This window comes from Aythya ferina (assembly GCF_964211825.1).
Source record: "Aythya ferina genome assembly, chromosome: Z".
Lineage (NCBI taxonomy): Eukaryota > Metazoa > Chordata > Aves > Anseriformes > Anatidae > Aythya > Aythya ferina.
Window position 1 is genome coordinate 15,314,597 of NC_140299.1, and position 17,607 is coordinate 15,332,203.

The 17,607-nt window shown below is 36.5% G+C and overlaps 1 protein-coding gene across 1 annotated transcript in view; it reads left to right on the forward strand.

The window, feature by feature from the left end:
• CCDC152 (coiled-coil domain containing 152) overlaps window positions 1–17,607 on the forward strand; it is a 19,519-nt gene continuing 1,912 nt past the window's right edge. The window contains exons 1-8 of the mRNA XM_084505407.1: window positions 1–21; window positions 228–258; window positions 1,003–1,128; window positions 3,389–3,494; window positions 13,319–13,387; window positions 14,616–14,680; window positions 15,840–15,942; window positions 17,048–17,175. Coding sequence (XP_084361533.1) covers window positions 1,066–1,128; window positions 3,389–3,494; window positions 13,319–13,387; window positions 14,616–14,680; window positions 15,840–15,942; window positions 17,048–17,175 — 534 coding nt within the window. The 5' untranslated portion in view covers window positions 1–21; window positions 228–258; window positions 1,003–1,065. The remainder of the gene's footprint in view (window positions 22–227; window positions 259–1,002; window positions 1,129–3,388; window positions 3,495–13,318; window positions 13,388–14,615; window positions 14,681–15,839; window positions 15,943–17,047; window positions 17,176–17,607) is intronic.

The window sequence follows — 17,607 nt, forward strand, 5'->3', positions numbered from 1 at the left end:
GGAAATCTCTTCAGTTTCTGGGTAATGCACACATTCTGTCTTCTAGTTCAGCTCCCTCATTTGATTTTTTTACTATTTGTAAAAAGACATTTTTTACCCTTCCACACAGAATTGATTGTTTTGTCCAGAATACATGCTGTATCTGGTATTGGAATCATTATCTGATGAAGCCTGATGTTCAAAGATATTTTAAATATTTTTTGAAATGCTCATATTTTCTCTTTCAGATTCATCTTGCAAATGCATGCTGAAGATTCTGTAAGTAGAGTTGCTAGCAAAAATAGGAATTGTGTTAAGAATCTGGGATTACATGGATGTGCCTCAAAAGATTGTATTTTTATTCATACAGTAAGGTGTATTTGCAGCAGTGTCTCATCACTGGTATTCATGCAATTTTTTATAAGAAAAGATGTATGTAACTTGAAGCCTCAATAGTTAGAACATGTACACAGTTAAAAGGTCTGTATCTTGCATCAATGTGAGCCTCATAAAAGCTCATTTACTTAAGAAACATTTTTTAAGTTAAACAACATTAACAGAAATTCAGCTGTTGCCTCTAAATTACCCATAGTGGAGAATGAGTAATTGTTTCAATTGATTCAGTTTCCTGCTCTTTAAAGTGAGAATAGGATAACCAATCTGTTTTAGCAGTATATATAAAAAAAAAGTAGGTCATATGTTTTAAAAGCATCCTATGTGCAGATTGCTGATATTTTTAGGTAAAACAGTGTCATCATGTCTCTGGAGCAGATTCAGATTTATTTCTGAATCACAGCAAAAAAAAATCCAAATTCTATGATGTCATCTAACAGTTTGATAGATTTGCCTTGGGTTTTCTGGTATTCATTTAATTTCTTAGAAATGCCTCAGCTCAGGTTAGTTGAAGTTTTGATTAATACGGAAAAATAGTTTTAATTTTAAAAAGGTATTCTCTCTTCTCCTTACCTTTGTGCATATGAAATCATTTGATATAGTGTAAATAGGAAATATATACATTCATAGATCTATTTTTATATGTACATTGATCACTGGATGAAGTCTTCCAGATATAAATGAATCACAGCCATGAAGAAAATCAGTGTGGTGAATCTTGATAAACTTGTAGACAACTTCTCAGAGATAGAAAAGGTAAGTGAGAAAATTAAAAAATAATTTTAGAAAATGAAATCCCTATTTACAAATATTTTGTGATGTTTTAATAAGCTTATCATTTGAAAGTTTCCTTAAAGTGGTTTCAGCTAACTAATATGCCTAATAACTAATACCAATACTTCTGTTTGGAAGGTGTTTGGATGGACAGTATCCCAGAGTGATATGAGTGATTTAATAGAATCATAGAATGACAGAATATCCTGAGTTGGAAGGGACCCACAAGAATCATGGAGTCCCACTTCTTGCTCCACACAGCACAAACTAGAAATCAGACCATGTGTCTGAGAGTATTATCCAGATGTTTCTTGACCTCCAGCAGCTCACTGCTGTGCCCACTGCCCTGGGGAGCCTGTCCCAGTGCCTGACCACCCTCTGCGTGCAGAGCCTTTCCCTAACCCCCAGCCTGACCCTCCCCTGTCCCAGCTCCATGCCGTTCCCTTGGGTCCTTTCGCTGTCCCCAGAGAGCAGAGCTCAGCGCCTGCCCCTCCGCTCCCCTCGTGAGGGAGCTGCAGGCTGCCATGAGGCCTCCCCTTAGTCTCCTCTTCTCTAGGAGGAACAAACCAACTCATCCTCAACCACAATCCCCAGATCTGTTTCAGTGGCGCTGCTCTCCAAACTTTTTCTCCAGTCTGTACATACAGCCAGGGTTGCCCCATCCTAGGTGCAGAATTCAGCAGTTGGTCTCGTTCAGATTCATGCAGCTGGTCATTGCTCAGCTCTCTGGTTTGAGAGATCTCTCTGCAAAGTCTGCCAAATCTGAGAAGCCTCCTTTTCTAATGGTGCCGAGGCCAACTTTGGCTTCTCAGGAGAAATGCAGAATATCTTTTTGTAACAAAAACATCTATTGGTGATACCAGTATTACAGAGCTTTGCTGGACTTTCCTTTCAGAAATTGTTCTTTTTTTTTCTAGAAAAATATCATTACTATAACAGGAACATCTGTTCTTGTATTCCGTATGCATTGAGCTCTCTATTTGTCAGTTTTTAGGAGATTGATCCACTGAGAAAAATTGGTACTGTAATTCTTGTTAGACCCACATTGACCAGCTCTCCAGTAATTGATCCTGTTCAGCAAGTCCATACTAGAGATAATATAGATTGGGCACCTGAAATATTTTTCTCATAGAAAAAATATATTATACCAATTCCCATTCACACACATTACTCACTTTGGTGCTCAGTGAAGGCATCAGCAGTCTCTTATGCAAAACAGTAGACAGAAACTTACTGATGAATAATGTAGAATATGGACTACAGAATTCAGAAGAAAGAACTAGCTTATAAGTAGTGAAGTAGGTAGTGTTCTTAGTTCAGCAGAATCAACTGCATGGTCTTTCAAGTCTAAAACGTGAATGCCATGAAGTTCAACAATGCCAGGAGCAAGGTCCTGCACCTGGGTGACTGTGTGATTAATTGATTGTGAGCAGTCCCATCGAGAAGGAACTGGGGATACTGGTGGATAAAAAACTGAGCCAGCAATGTGCACTTGCAGCCCGGAAAGCCAGCTGTATCCTGGGCTGCATCAAAAGCAGCATGACCACGAGGGCAAGAGTGGTGATTGTTGCCCTCTGCTCTGCTCTCATGAGACCCCATCTGGAGTCTTGTGTTCAGCTCTGGGGTTCCTAGCAGAAGAAGGACACGGACCTGTTGGACCAATTCCAGAGGAGGTCCACAAGGACAATCAGAAGGCTGCAGCACCTCTCCAATGAGGACAGGCTGAGGGAGTTGGGATTGTTCAGCCTGGAAAAGAGAAAGTGCCAGGGAGACCTTACAGTGGCCTTTCAGTATATAAAGGAAGCTTATCAGAAAGATGGAGAAAGACTTTTTACATGTACCTGAGCCTGTAGTGACAATACAAGGGGCAACAGTTTTAAACTGAAAGAGGGTAAAGTTAGGTTGGATTTAAGGACAATTTTTTTTACAATGAGAAGCATAAGACATTGGAACAAGTTGCCCAAAGAGGTTGTGTATGCTCCATCATTGCAAGTCTCAAAGCAACCTAATTTAGTAAAAGATGTCCCTGCCCATTGCAAGAGAGTTGGACTGGCTGATCTTCAAAGGCCCAGTTCAACCCAAGCCATTACATTCCATGATGAAATTTCCAGAAAGTCAAATAACACAGGCTTTTGACTGCAGTACTGTGTCAATGTTAATTTTTATATCTGCTTAAAACTCAAAATTAAAAACTTATATCAAAAGATATTAATGTAACATTAGTCTTTTTCCAATTTTCTAGAAAATATCAGAAATTAATGAAGCAAACAATCTACTGGTTCTTCAGCTGGAAAAATCTAACAGGTTGCTATCATTAAGCCAATCAAAGGAGGAATCGGTAAAAGAAGGTAAGTTTCTGGGTTGATTTTTGTTTGTTTGTTTTTTAAGAAGTCTGTTTTTGCTTGTATTCAGGAAGTTCTGATAAATATTTCTGTTATTTTCAGGTATATGAAATACAAAAATATAGTTGCACGGATCTAAGATACTGCATGAAAAATAGTAATGCTTAATCTTGTGTAACATAATGGAATCCACCTCATTTTCTCAAAACAGATAAATTTAATTCACAAATATCTTTTGAGAACTGCATTAAAGTAACTGTTTTCTGCTTGATTTTAGTATCCACCCACTTTATTGGATTTTTAAGCAAATGCAATACCTATGAAATAGGTATGATATTTTTTTCTGTTGATTGTGTTACTCCTTTTTCCAAAGAAACAGGGAAGGAGGAAAAGGGTCACCTGAACTTGAGACACCTGATGATGTTATTGATCCCAAATGCTTACCTTTTACTTCCATACAGGTCTTTAGAGCTTCTTATGAACAGCTGCAGTTTACAATTGCCAGCATTCCTAAGCAAACTAACACCAGCAGTCCTACTTAAAGTGTTAGAACTGCGACTTGTGTTAATCCACGAGCAGCTCGAATATCTGTGTAGAACAATAGGGTCAACATTTGGGAAAAGTAAGATCATCATTGACATTACCATGTGTCTGTCTGAGCTGTTCCATTGTTTTCAATATGGCAAATGTCTTGTTTCACCTGGTTGACAGAAGTGTTCTGCCAACTGAAAAATGAGCCAGATGTGTTCTTGAAAGCTTGTTCCACTGTCTTCTGAAATGTCAGTTTGCTTGTAATTAGAGATGGGATGTCAGACTGGTGGGCCTCTGAGATAACATGAGGAATTATTTTTCTTGGTTGTTTCTGTGATTTGGTTTGTTTAGGATAACCCAGTTTGGGGGCTGGAATACATTTTCTACCATCCTGACATGGTTATTAAAGTTTAGTATTCCTCTTTGACTATTGCTCACTTAAATTAATTCTGGGCTGTTTTAAGGACCTTCAGCATCGGTGGTATATGAGTGTTTGTTTTACCTAGACATTTATTTGACTTCCCAAAGACTGAAGATCTGTCCAAAGTGATTAGACTTTGTGTGAAATTTAATCTCTGAAGAGGTCAGAATTAAACAATGTGACAGCCCATTTTCAGTTTATAATGTCACTGTGAAGTTTCTATCACAATGGCATTTCCAACTCAGTTACCAGGTGTTAAGAATACCATGTAATTCTTCAAGCTTGAGTTCAATTAAGCCAGTACTGCTGTTGTAAGTTTATTTTATAGGCTTCACTTGTGTTTCACCTTTATTGTGATCAGAGTTTTGGTTGTATTTCTTTTACTTTATATAGCAGATATCATTATGGTGCTAAAAGTTAAGAATGATAATAAAATTTTATATCAATATTAAAAAGATTCAAACTGTTCCATTGAAGCTAATTAATGAAATGGCTTTTTACTGTTTTACATGTGGAAATTTTGAGCATCTATGTCACAATAAAACAGCTGTCAAATAAAGGAGTAATTAAAGTGAAAACTATTAAATTAAGATTTTTTGAATACTTCTTTTCTAGAAGTATATCTTTTTAGATGGGTATTTGACAAAAAGAGAAATAATATTTAGTATTCAGCACTGATTTTATGCTGTGAAGGCTTTGTGGTTTCTTCTGTAGTTCATAGAGTTGCTGAAAGGTGCATTTTTTTGTAGAGCTTTGGTATCTGACAGATTAACTTGATAAAACTTAGGAAACAGGGTAGAAGTAAACTTAGTTGAGCACCGAAGTGAGGTTGCCAGTAGGTTCACTCAGACTTTTGCTGGGACGCAAGTAATTCAGCGTATTCACAAATGAATTGGAAAAACTTTTGAGTGAGTAAGTGAAGTTTGATGGTGATACTAATCTGTTCATTTACAATGAGACTCTCGTGATAAAGAATGACAAGGTGATAAAATGAGGAGGTGAAAATCAGTAGCAGTGCATATGGGAGGCTTCATATATAAACAGCAGCTGGCTCTAGCTGACTGCTTCTCAGGAAAAAGATCTTGGTGTACTTGTGGACAGTTCTCTGAAAATATCCGCAGTCACATAAGCAAAAGTAGTGGTAGGCATGATTATGGAAGTAACACTGTGTCCCTTTAAAGTCCGCGATTTTCATATAATGTTCACATCCCCACGTGTTAAAATGGATATATCAGAACTAGAAAAAATAACAGAGAAGTCAGAAAGGTTTTTTATTGTCAGGGAGGAGCAAGGGACAGGGAGCTGGGAACCAATCATGTATCAAGACTCACAGAGACAGGATTCTCAACAGCAGGGACGCAGTCCCATCATACCCATGCAGGGCAGGCCAGCTGGCATGATGCTGGCTGCCAAGGTCAGACAAAATTCCACAGTACCGAAAAAAGTACATAGTGATGGTACAGGTCCAAGGTCAAGGTAAGAGGGCAAGTCAGGATCAGATCCAAAACCCATAAAAGGGGCCAAATACGTTCTTATCATCCCCAGTGGATTCATGGTGATGAGGCAGGTCTGAAATCAAAGCAGACTGCGCCCAGCGCAGAGGTCAATGGGGTATGTGGTACAGGCACAGGCACATCTGCAACACAGCTGTGACTTAGCTCAAGTTTAACAAAGGGCAAGAGCCATAGCTTAAAAGCAGCTCCAAGTGAAGGAGGGGTGGCTATTTCCAAGTTATCTTCTAACTTTCTTGAAACAGCTTTTATCAGGGTCAGTGAGCTGGCCCTGAGCCCAACCAAACACCAAGGAGAGAGTTGGGGAAGGATGTTTTTGGGGCCCACACACGCATGGCCACACTTAGGGAACATCTGAAGAAAAACGCAAGTTCATTGATATCTTCCCACCCTGAAGTGAAAAAAAATACATCTGGTATGACTGATAGCTGTAAAATCATGACGTAGAGAAAAAGACTAGGTAATGATTGTGATAAGAACTTGATGGAAATCAAACTGGTTGATTGATTTAAAGCAAACAGAATTACAAAAAATCCACACATTACAAAATTATGTTGTTGAATTCCCATAGAAGCTTGTGGATATCAGAAGCATATGTTAGTCCAAAAAGATTACAAAAAATAATGTAAAAAAAAACTTTATCATGTTTATTAGTATATAATAGAACAGAATAGAATAGTTCAGTTGGAAGGGACCTTCAAAGATCAAACTGCCTAACCACTTCAGGGCTAACTGAAGTTAAAACATATTGGTGAGGGTATTATTGAAATGTCAGTTGAACACTGACAGGTGTGGGGCACCAACCACCTTTCTAGGAAAGCTGTTCAGTGCCTGACCACCCTCAGGGTAAAGTATTTGTTTCTCATGTCCAGTCTGAACCTCCCTGGTGCAGCTTCATGCCATTCCCACTCATCCTATAATCAGAGAAGAGACCAACACTCTCTTTTCATCTCCTCTGCTGAAAGCAACAAGGTCACCTCTGAGCCTCCTTTTCACTAAACTAGACAACCCAAGTGTCCTCAGCCTCTCCTCAGCCCTGTTAGCAGCTTTGTTGCCCTCCTCTGGATGCCTTTCAAGGACCTTAACATCATTTATATATTGCAGAGACCAGAACTGCACCCCATATTCAAGGTGAAGTTGCACCAGCACTAAATATAGCAGGAGAATCACCTCTTTTTGTAGATGGGTATAACATTAGCTAGCTTCCAGCCAGCAAGAACCTCCCCAAGACTCCCAAAGTATTTAACACAAAGACAGTACCTCTCACTCTGGTCTTCCTTATTTATGTTTCTTGGAAGATGAGAGGATACATTTTGGTAGTGTCTGTCCAGCTTTTTATTCTTACCTGAAGTGTCTTCTACTGGGTACTAAGAAAGAGGATAGTGGAACTTTGGTCTGACTCATTAGACTCATTTGTTTTTCTGTTAATCACAAAAGACAACGAAGGATAATCATTCAGAAACAGACCAAGAAGCTTCATTATTGATGAAAACAAAGAGCTGAGTTTTTACACAAAAGATTTTTTTACACAAAAGAGATTTTAAAGAGGGGAAGGAAAATGTTGATAAAAACAATTTAGTCTTTCCATAAACCTGTGGTATGAAAGATAGCAGAGAATGCACAAGAGACAATGCATGAAGTCAGAGCAGCTGTGAAGACTGCAGCAAGGACACTGTAAGCAGAGTTGACTGAAAACAGACGGAATTCAGAAGAGAGATTTGGGCTTCTTAAATAGTGGTGCCTCACATCACTGAGATATTTCACTGAGTTAAATGATTTGAGGAGATAGTTATGCCCAAAAAAACTGAGGAGTGTGACCTCGAGCTGTTTAGCAGCAGATGGAAGAGCAAAAAAAAGGCAACAACAACACATCTCAATGATACTCATGTTGTAGTAGTTGTACTACAACAAGTTGTAGGATATTGAATTCTGAAGGAACAGAATTTCTGGAAGCCGAGAATTCTTGTCTAAAAGTAAAAGATTACAAAACTACTAGCAGCAGTAAAGGAAAAATCAAAAGGGGGAACTTGGAACAAAATGGGACATCCAAGAAGTATTTCTGAAAGTTACTTGGTGATAAGATAAATGAAAGATGCCAAGGGCAAATATATATATAGAAATTAATGTAATTAATATAGCCAATTTTTTAGGTTAATAAGGTATTCCGATAGAACTCTAGCACACCACAATACTTGAAGAATTTATATAAGTAACATTTTCGAACTGCATTCGTTAAAGGTGATCAGGAAACAGTTTCACAGACAAACAACAGCTGCCGTGTTAATGGAGATCAGCAGTGATTGTAATGTTAAAAGTATTTCAAAAGGTCATTACAGCTTTTTTAGTAATTAAAAATTAGAATAATTATAAAATATTTCCAAGGCATTTTGCTTTTTTTTTTTTTAAAAAAAAAAGAAAATGATTGTAATAAGCTTTGTACCTTTATCAAATTCACCTGCAACATTCAACCTTCAGAAGACAGATTTATGATTAAATTAGTATCATACTGTATAATCAGAATCAGAACACTGAAAGTGCTGTGTCAAATAGTTTGATTCTTTGCAGAACCTTTTTGAAAGTCAAAGCACTGTGGCATTAAAAACCATTTGTTATTATTCATGGAGATATAAAGGAGTCCTGTGCAGCACTGAAGAAGATGCATGAGACCAAAAGCAGCATTGATACTTCCATTCTTACTCTGGCAAGAGTTATCCTAACAAAGCCTCGCTGTGAGAATGGCTTTTATATAATGATAGGGCCAGCTGTGGCATGGAAAAAAAGATTTCTTCTAGCCTCATGTCCTAAGCCACTTCCCAGAACCCAGCTTAGCCACATCTCCCAAGAGTATCTGTGGAAGAGTTGGTCCAAAAGCTGAAATAGCTGGGTCTGGACAGCTGCATCAATTTTTTAATGAACAACGTCAACATGCATTCTTAATGCATGTACATTCTCAAGTTGAATAACATTCTTACGTTCATCTTACTACAAATGTAACGCAAGAGCAAATGAACTTGTAGGACAGATAAACAACTCAGCCTTAGACTATAAGGCTTAACAGTAGACCACAAAGCAATTCACAGAACAGCTAAGGAAAAACATGAGAGACCACATGCTGGTGAATGGTTCACATATGATTCCAAATAAACATGCTGCTTTCAGCAAAGGAGCAGAGAGCAAGAGCAGCGTGGAAGGGAAGGCTCTTGTTCTGCCTACCCTCAAGGAGTTGTGGCTGCTAGTGCTGGTGGGGTGCAGGAAGTGGAATTTTATTCTTGCTGAAGAACCCTTTGTTAGTATGAGAAACAGAAATGAGAATCACATTTCATGCCCCAAGAAATCTCCAACAAGTATCAGTGAGAGCCTGAGGGCTCCATGAAATACTTGATTACCAGAAGTCTCTTTGGAAATCCTTAAGGTACAAGAAGAGTGGGATATGCAAAGGAAGAAAGAAAATGTACAAAACTCAAGGGGGAGACGAGTGCTACTGAAGGCAAGGGGGACACTAACGAAATATAAGGTACAAAAAGATGAGCAACTTGGCAAGTATATACATTGTCTGAAAGATAATAAATAGGCTTTGCTTTGTCTTAATGTGCTCTTTGCTAGATTCAGCATAAGTGAGATTCAGGACTACAGTTTTTGTGTAGTGTAAATCCTTCCAGATACACTAAAGACATCTTTGTTTTCTCCTCCAAAGTGTTTTCAGTGCTGACTAAATGGAGTCCTGTGGTGCAGACTACAGTTCTGAACAAAAATATATCATAGTTTTTAAAAGAAAGCAATCACATTGTTTCCACAGAAAACTTAAGGTGGTTCTATTTTGACTGAAACAGTGTTTTGAGTTTGTTTTTGTTTAGTTTGGCCACTGATTACTTCACTTTTTTCAAATATTTCTTGCAGGACTTGCTCAGTAGCTGTAGATATTGCTTCCAAGTAACAGGGATGACATATTTTCTTAGCATCTGTGGGATTAAATATTCGTTGACTAGTGTTTTGAAGGTGTTAAAGGGGGGAAAAAAAAAAAAAAAAAAAAAAAAAAAGTAATTGATGCATTTGCTCTATAAGAAAAAAAGCAAATATTCTATTCAGTTCTAAGTTCAGATGGAAGCCAGTGCAATGAATTATAAATTAAACTTGGAAAAAGATCTGTTAGGTTTCTTTAACCTTTGGTCTGTAGTCTTTCTGAATGTAGGGAGTGTTCTTTACAGTGAAGGAGCCACGCAGAATCCATAACAGATGCTAATACCAGTGATCGACAAAGCTGCAACCATTTAGCCAAATTTTGTTTTTCCTTCCTTAATGCAGGCAAGCAAAACCAGGTGCCCACTAATTCTGTCCAGTCACAACTATAATGACAGAAGGAATTTGTCAATATTTATCTTTTAAAAATAATAAAGATAAGGAAATATTCTTGGGACTAGACAAAAGAGTGGCTTGCACGTGAATGCCTGTGCTTCATTGTAAGACTACCTGCTGTACCCTTGTTTACACAAATGCATAGATGTTTACAATTTGTGTAAGAATTACAAGCATTTGAGTTTATCTCCTGCATTTTCAAAGGGGAGAAAATTTGTGATAGAGTGTGTCGGTACAAATGGGCATGATGACCTAGAGCTTCAGATTTTGAATAGGATTTTTCTGCAAATGCTGTTGGTACGGTGTTACCTAGCGCAGGAACTGAGAGCAGGCAATGTTTCTGTGCTGCTCCTGCTCCCTCTACTGCCTTGCTGGAGGAATTGAACAGGAGAATGGCGGCGGCTGTCACTCGGCTGAGCGAAAAGCACGCGATGGGGGAGTAGGTTAGAAGGTCAAAAGGTCTGAGTGGAAAATTGAATCTTGGAGCTGGAATCATAATTCATCATCTTTAGTCCATTATTTGTGACATATTCTTTAACTATAGGATGTACAATTGTCAACAGACCTTTGGCTTGGTGAGACAAGGAACTGTTACTTAGCACACATTATCAGCTGCGGGAATTAAAAGCAACTTCAGAAATGCAGTGGTACTCTGAAAACGGGAAGCAAAGTTTCACGACTAAGCAACCTCAGTTTTTGTGTTCCCAGTCTTTGAAAGTTTTGGCGTTTTACTGATAAGGTTACGAGGAACAGAAGAGATAAAAATTGTATTTAATGAAAATTAATGTTATGTTACAGGTAGTGCATATGGTCCTTCCTTTTCCTACAGCATCCTGTTTCATTCATGATAAGATTTTGATTTTCTATAGCTAAAAAGATGATGGTAGTGTTTTATCCCCAGATCACTATATCACTCCCTATTCTCTCCACCTCCTCTTTCTGGGAAGCAACTGTATGCCTACACATGCATTCAAGACCAATTGTGATTACGAGCATTCATAGTTCAGATATGATAGAACTAAGAAAGGTTGATGTGAGTGGTTGGACTCACATTATCCTTTAAGCCTGATTTCTTTTGTCCTGCCTTTATCCTGTGCTGAGTTTCCTGTTTATCCACCTCACTTTACTGTGTGTTTCATTGTGTGTTTGTCATCTTACCACTACTGCCCTTCTTCTCTTGGCAGCTGCCACTCCTCTTCACCATTAGTTGCTTCTTGACTCACAGTTCTGTTATCTGTCTTCCAAGGCACACCTAGCACTGCTGTGTCCTGCTCCTCCCATCTGCATCTGTTTCTTTCACAATGTCTTACCCAGTCTCTGCCTTCTTCATTACAGTAAAGCATCTTTAATTACCAACAGAAGGAAACAACATGGTTACAGAACGGAGAGGCTGACATCAGCTTTTATTACAGAGCAGCAGTTACCTCTTAGGAGGTATAATAGGAGACATCTTGTTCACTTTTGGGGGTGTCGATTTGAGTCTTGAAAATTTAGTACCAAGTTGTAAATGGTCTCATAGGGAGCACATACAAAGAGATTTTCTGAAGTCAACAGCTTGACTGAATTTGAAATGGCCACATTTTCAGAGTGGAGGTCAGAAAAATGTTTGATAGAGGCTAGGTCTCCTCCATTGACAGTTAAATGTTCCTGTTCTGAAGAATATATATTTTAGCAATAATGACTATTCATGTGATAGGAGGACAAATGCAAGAAAAATAATTACAAAGGACATTTTAGGAAAGCACCATCTCTCAGAGCCCACAATGGATTTTTTCATGTTCATTTTTACTGCTGTTAAGTATGCAACTCATTTTTTGTAAGCTTGCTGTTAGTTTTCATACCTTTATGTACTTTTTATCAATTTGTAATGCTCATTGTATGTAAAACATAATTAACAGCCTTAAAATTACTATTTAGCCAGCTTCTATAAGCTAAATGGTGTCTTCCTTGTCGTATTAAGATAGGAAAATGTTTAATAAATGTCATTAACTGTTAAGCAATTAAACATTAGACACCCTGGAACTGTATCTTCAGCAACATTTAAGAACTAAAACACTGCAGCAGACAAAACTAATTCAATGTAGAAAAGCAATTTATTTTGCTTTTAAACTTCCTTTATTAAAACATTTATTTGCAGATAATGTTGTGTATCAGAGTTCTCCAGTGTTCTCTTTCCCCCTTTATAGATTGTGGAATTTAATGGAGATTATCAGAGTGCTTGATACAGTATTTGGAAATTCACACATCTATCCAATAATAACTGGCTTATTATAATTTCTCAAACCCCTATCCTATACACTGTGTTCACTGTATTTTTTTCCCCAAATGTACAGTAATTCCTATACATTCCCAATGTTTGCTGTTTAAGCAGCTGCCTACAAAATGCTCAACAGGCTTTCCTTTAGCATACCATTGTTTTGGCTGAAGTTCACCTAAGACAGCAGATACATGGGATGACAAGATTGCTAAATAAGCAAAATCTCAACTATGAAGTAATTTGCATTTAAATTATTATTTTAAATGCCCAATCTGTGTATAGCTTCTTTACTTTTTCTGAATTCTTGTGGTCTGTTAACAGAAGGCTATGAATTTCTAAACTGATTTATATAGTGCAAGTAAGCTTTGAAATATTACATCCTGTAAGTTACTTGTGCAAAAATGTCCTTCTTAAAAGTCGTATGAATTAAACAAGGTTAACTCACAAACAGAAAGACAACACTGATTATTTAAGAAGAGTTTAAATCACCATTACAGTGGGTAAAGCAGTATATTTTTCCTACTATTCAAAAAAAAAAAAAAAAGTGAATTGAATATTCTCAGAAGACCAAACAGAAGGATTTATGCTTAAAAAGTCTGTTACTAAAAATGTATGTTTTTCTCTTACATTTTTATAGTGTTTTTAAAATGTTACCTAAACCTGCTGTTTATTATTCTTTTACAATTGCTATAATGAATTCCAAAATTAAAGTGGTGAGGAAGTTATTTAAAACTACTGGATTTCTCATTTCTTCTAGAATGTACTACCTTACAGAATGTGATCAAGGGTCTAACACAAACTCTTGAAAACCACTGTAACGTGAAAGGTAAAAGCAAAAATGTTCTTATATATTCTGTGCAGTAAATTAAAATAAGTAAACATTTACAGTTTTTTTATATTCACGTGGTGGTTTTTTTTTCAGAGAGAGAAGTTCAGAGGCATCTTTTCTCTTTTTCAGAGAGAGAAATTCACTGGCTGTGTTTCATTTCAGGGATGAAACAAAGTGTATCTAAAATCAATCCTGTGCAGATTTTGGTGGTCTATGTACTTAATACATGTCTACTGCTATTATTCTACTTAGAATCCACCCATAAAAGAAGTTCTGTTTCAGTGAGATCTTTAATTAATTTAATTAATTTTATTAGGATTTAATTTTTTTTTTCAGCACAGCACAGAAAATTTTAGAAAATTTGAGAAAGTATTATTTGATCACTAAACTATAGTTCCTTTAAGCATTTATGTGTTTTTTGTTTTTTCTACCAATGTGCTTTGTAAAACCAGTCTTAATCCTCAACTTAATGTCATTAAAATCAGGCTGTTATCCAGAAATACTCAACAATTACTCACTGTTGTTTTAAAGGTAAATAGAGAAATATTTGTTATATTTTTATACACATCATATATTAAAGTATCTTTATATCACAGTTTAATTCTACAGCCTATACTCTATTTTATACCCATTGTGTGTTCAAGGAAATTTAGCGTAAGTATTAGTAAACTTCTAAGATTTAGAAGTATATGGCTGTTTTTAATACTCAAAATGGATTGTACGTATCCAGAAAGCAGTAACTGCTTTTTCTGAATTCTGTTTTTGAGATGCTGCTTTCCAGTGTGCATAATTATTGTCATTGCAGACAGTCTTTATAAGAGCTTACACACATTAACTGAGTTGTTGCTTTGAGAAACAAGTCCTTAAAAAGTTACATCTCCTAACTTGAAAGTGCTGTGGACCTTATAGTAATTTGTTTTGTGAGCCAGTTAACTTTGCATATACATGTAGGTTTTCTTGACTGCAGAATCAGAAGAGAAATTACAGTTCAAATACCAAACAAATATTATGGTTAAATTATGAATTTTCTTATTCAAAAAAAAAGTGGAGGCTGAGATTATGTAGCTCTGTAAATTAAAATTATCAAGTCTAGAATATGTAAATTTTTGTAAAGTTCAGGCAACTAAAAAAAAATTCAATTAATTTATTTATTCTGCTTTCATGCTAATAACTGTCAAAATGTACCTTTTAGTATATTATTCTTATTTGTTTATTTATTGTTTAGATGAAAATGATAGACTGAAGGAAAACATTCACATTTTGGAAGAGAAATTAAAAGCTTGTGAACAGGTTTGTTACAAATGATCAGAGGAATTCAGTCAGAGGAATAGTAATCTCTCTTTCTCTGTTTCTTTGGGAGTAAATGCTGTAAAAAGAATAGGTCCCTCATAATAAATACAAGTTACCTCATAATAAATACAAGTACTTTTATCTTTCCCTCTCTGGTTTAGAAAGGAGGTAACATAAGCAGGGCTAACCACATGCTGTGTGCTATCTCTATGCTATGATTGTGTATCTCTTATCTGTATAGGATTAATGATCTTATTGCCAGTTTTCTTTGCCTGTGTTTACACTAGTCATAAATGTATATTAAACTTTTACACCAATAGAGCTGTTATCGTGACAATTTGAGAATAAATAATGCTTTCAAAAAGACACAAGCAAACTATGATTATACATGTCTTTTATGTATAAATGCACACCTAGTGATGTTCTGAAGTCACTTACTTGACCACCCTGTATATGCTGTTACCACCAAATAGTAACTGCCTTTGTAAGTGACTTAAAGAATTGCTTTGGTCAGTGTCTACCTACCGTGCTGAAGGCTTTGACAAGAGCTTTGGAGTAAGCGCCTCTACAAATACAATCAATTCCTTTCCAGTTACAGAGTATTTCTCATTAGAGCAAACTTAAAACAGGCGTGCTCAAACTGTTTACTTGAGTATCAGTGCTACCAACATCACGACCACTCATACCACTGATGTTTCCACTGCTACCAGTGTAAAGTCCTACAATCCTAAAATCCTTGGAATAAGCAATATTAACAACCTTGCATACTTTAAATACCATTTCTGTTATATAGTCCTACATTCAAAAATCCAGTAAGGTAAAAATGTAGTCACTTAACTAACTGCAGCACCACCTCATATCCTAGACTGGGGAAAGGAATACCACCTCTGCATTTGCCTTTTCTCCTCATAAGTGAAATTTATAATTTTATTTTAACTGGTAGCTGTAATAAAATGAAAATTGCTGCATCTTTCATCTGTAGACTTCCACCAGGTTCTTTAAGAAGTAAATGGAATTTTAGAATTGAACAGGTGCAACATAAAACAAGTACTGAATTATAGAGTACTGTGCATTTTGATGTGAATGTTGTGCTTTGCAGAAGGCTTTCTAAGCAAGCACAGAAACCTGAAGATTTTTATGAAGCTTTTTACATTCACAGGAATATAAAGATCAGATTGAGAAACTTATGGTAGAAATTCAAAACAAAGAAGAAGCCCACAAATTAGAAATAACACAGTTGAACTGCAACATAAGAAAAAAATGTAAGTTCTCTCAAGACTAAATGCTATATAGTTGGGTAAACCATGTTGTAACCTGTAAGAACCATAAAGAGCTATACTCCTTCTAGCACAAATGCAAGAATTCAACTTCTTCATGGAAAACACTGGAAAACAGTTTCTACTTAGAGTACAGATGTCATACTGACAAAACAATGACACCTGAAAGCTAGAAAAGGATAGTGTTGAACTGAATTTGATCTTGGCTCAGGAGAACAGAATCATAGAATCATAGAATCATTCAGGCTGGAAAAGACCTCTAAAATCACCTAGTCCGACCTTTATTCTAGTACTGGCAAGTCCACCTCTAAACCACGCTACTAAGTTCTACCTCTATTACTCAACCATTTCCCTGGGCAGCCTGTTCCAGTGCTGCACAACCCTTTCAGAAATTTCCCCTAATACACAACCTAAACCTCCCCTGGTGCAACTTCAGGCCATTTCACCTCATCTTATCACTTTGTGCCTGGGAGAAGAGCCTGATCCCCACCTTGTTACAACCTCCTTTAAGGTAATCAGGGTACAAGGTCTCCCCTTAGAGAATGGCAGTACGGTAATACTACAGCAATGTAAGATGAACAGAAATTCCAAAAAAAGTAGAACAGACACTGTGAACTTTGACTGAATATCTGAAGGCATGAAATTTTGGGTTAAGTGCTATGTGGAAAATTACTGAAGTGTGAGCTAGACTGTTGTGAGGGGGTGTTCCAGCTCAATAAGAGCATGACATCATACCTTTTTTTGCAGATAAATAATTCTGCAAAAAGAAACACCTGATTGCAGTATTAATATTCTTTTCATTACTGACATAGCCTTGAAAAAGTAGGATTTTTTGGTTATCCACTTAGCTTAAAAAAAGGTAAGTAAAGTCTTTGTAGAATGTGATCTACAGAATGCTTCTTTAAGGAGACTTCGTCTCACTTTCATGGGACACGATGGCTTCCACATAGCTTTGATGTGTATTTTGTTTGACTGAAATTGTTTTCCTGTGAAATACGAAGTTCTAATATTTGGAAATGCTGTTTTTATTTTTTACATCTAATCATATTCTATAATTTAGTCATCATATTTGGTGTTACTGTGTTATTAGCTGAAGCACAAGAGGTGGAGTTTAGAGAACAAATAGAGAAAAAAGAACTGGAAATACTAGAGCTAACTAGGCAGCTGAAAACCCAAGATGAAGAGAAGCAGAATGAAATAATTAAACTGCAGATAGAGGTATGTTTTATTCTGAGTTAAAGATCAGTTATGCATTGGGTAAACTTAGAAGACTGTGTAGTGAAAAATCTCATAGTTAGTACATAAACTAACGTGACGGAACCTATGAAACTTGTGATCATCTTTACAAAGATCAGTGGCACATGTTCTCTTCTGTAATGGTATCTGAGTGATTTCTGCTCTGAAACCTAGTCCTGCCTGATACACATGGAGAGTGAAGTTCGAGGTGTTCTTGGTTTAAATTACTTGAAAATTTTGCTATTTTTTTGAGCTATAAAAATTAATACTTTATATTTATTCTTAATCTTTTATATTTCTAAATGCTTGGAAGGTGGTTTATTATTTTATTAATTATTTTAATTTTATTTTTAAAATAAATGTCCAAGAGTTTTAAAACTTCTAATCCTGCAGAGGTTTGAGTAATGGAATTCA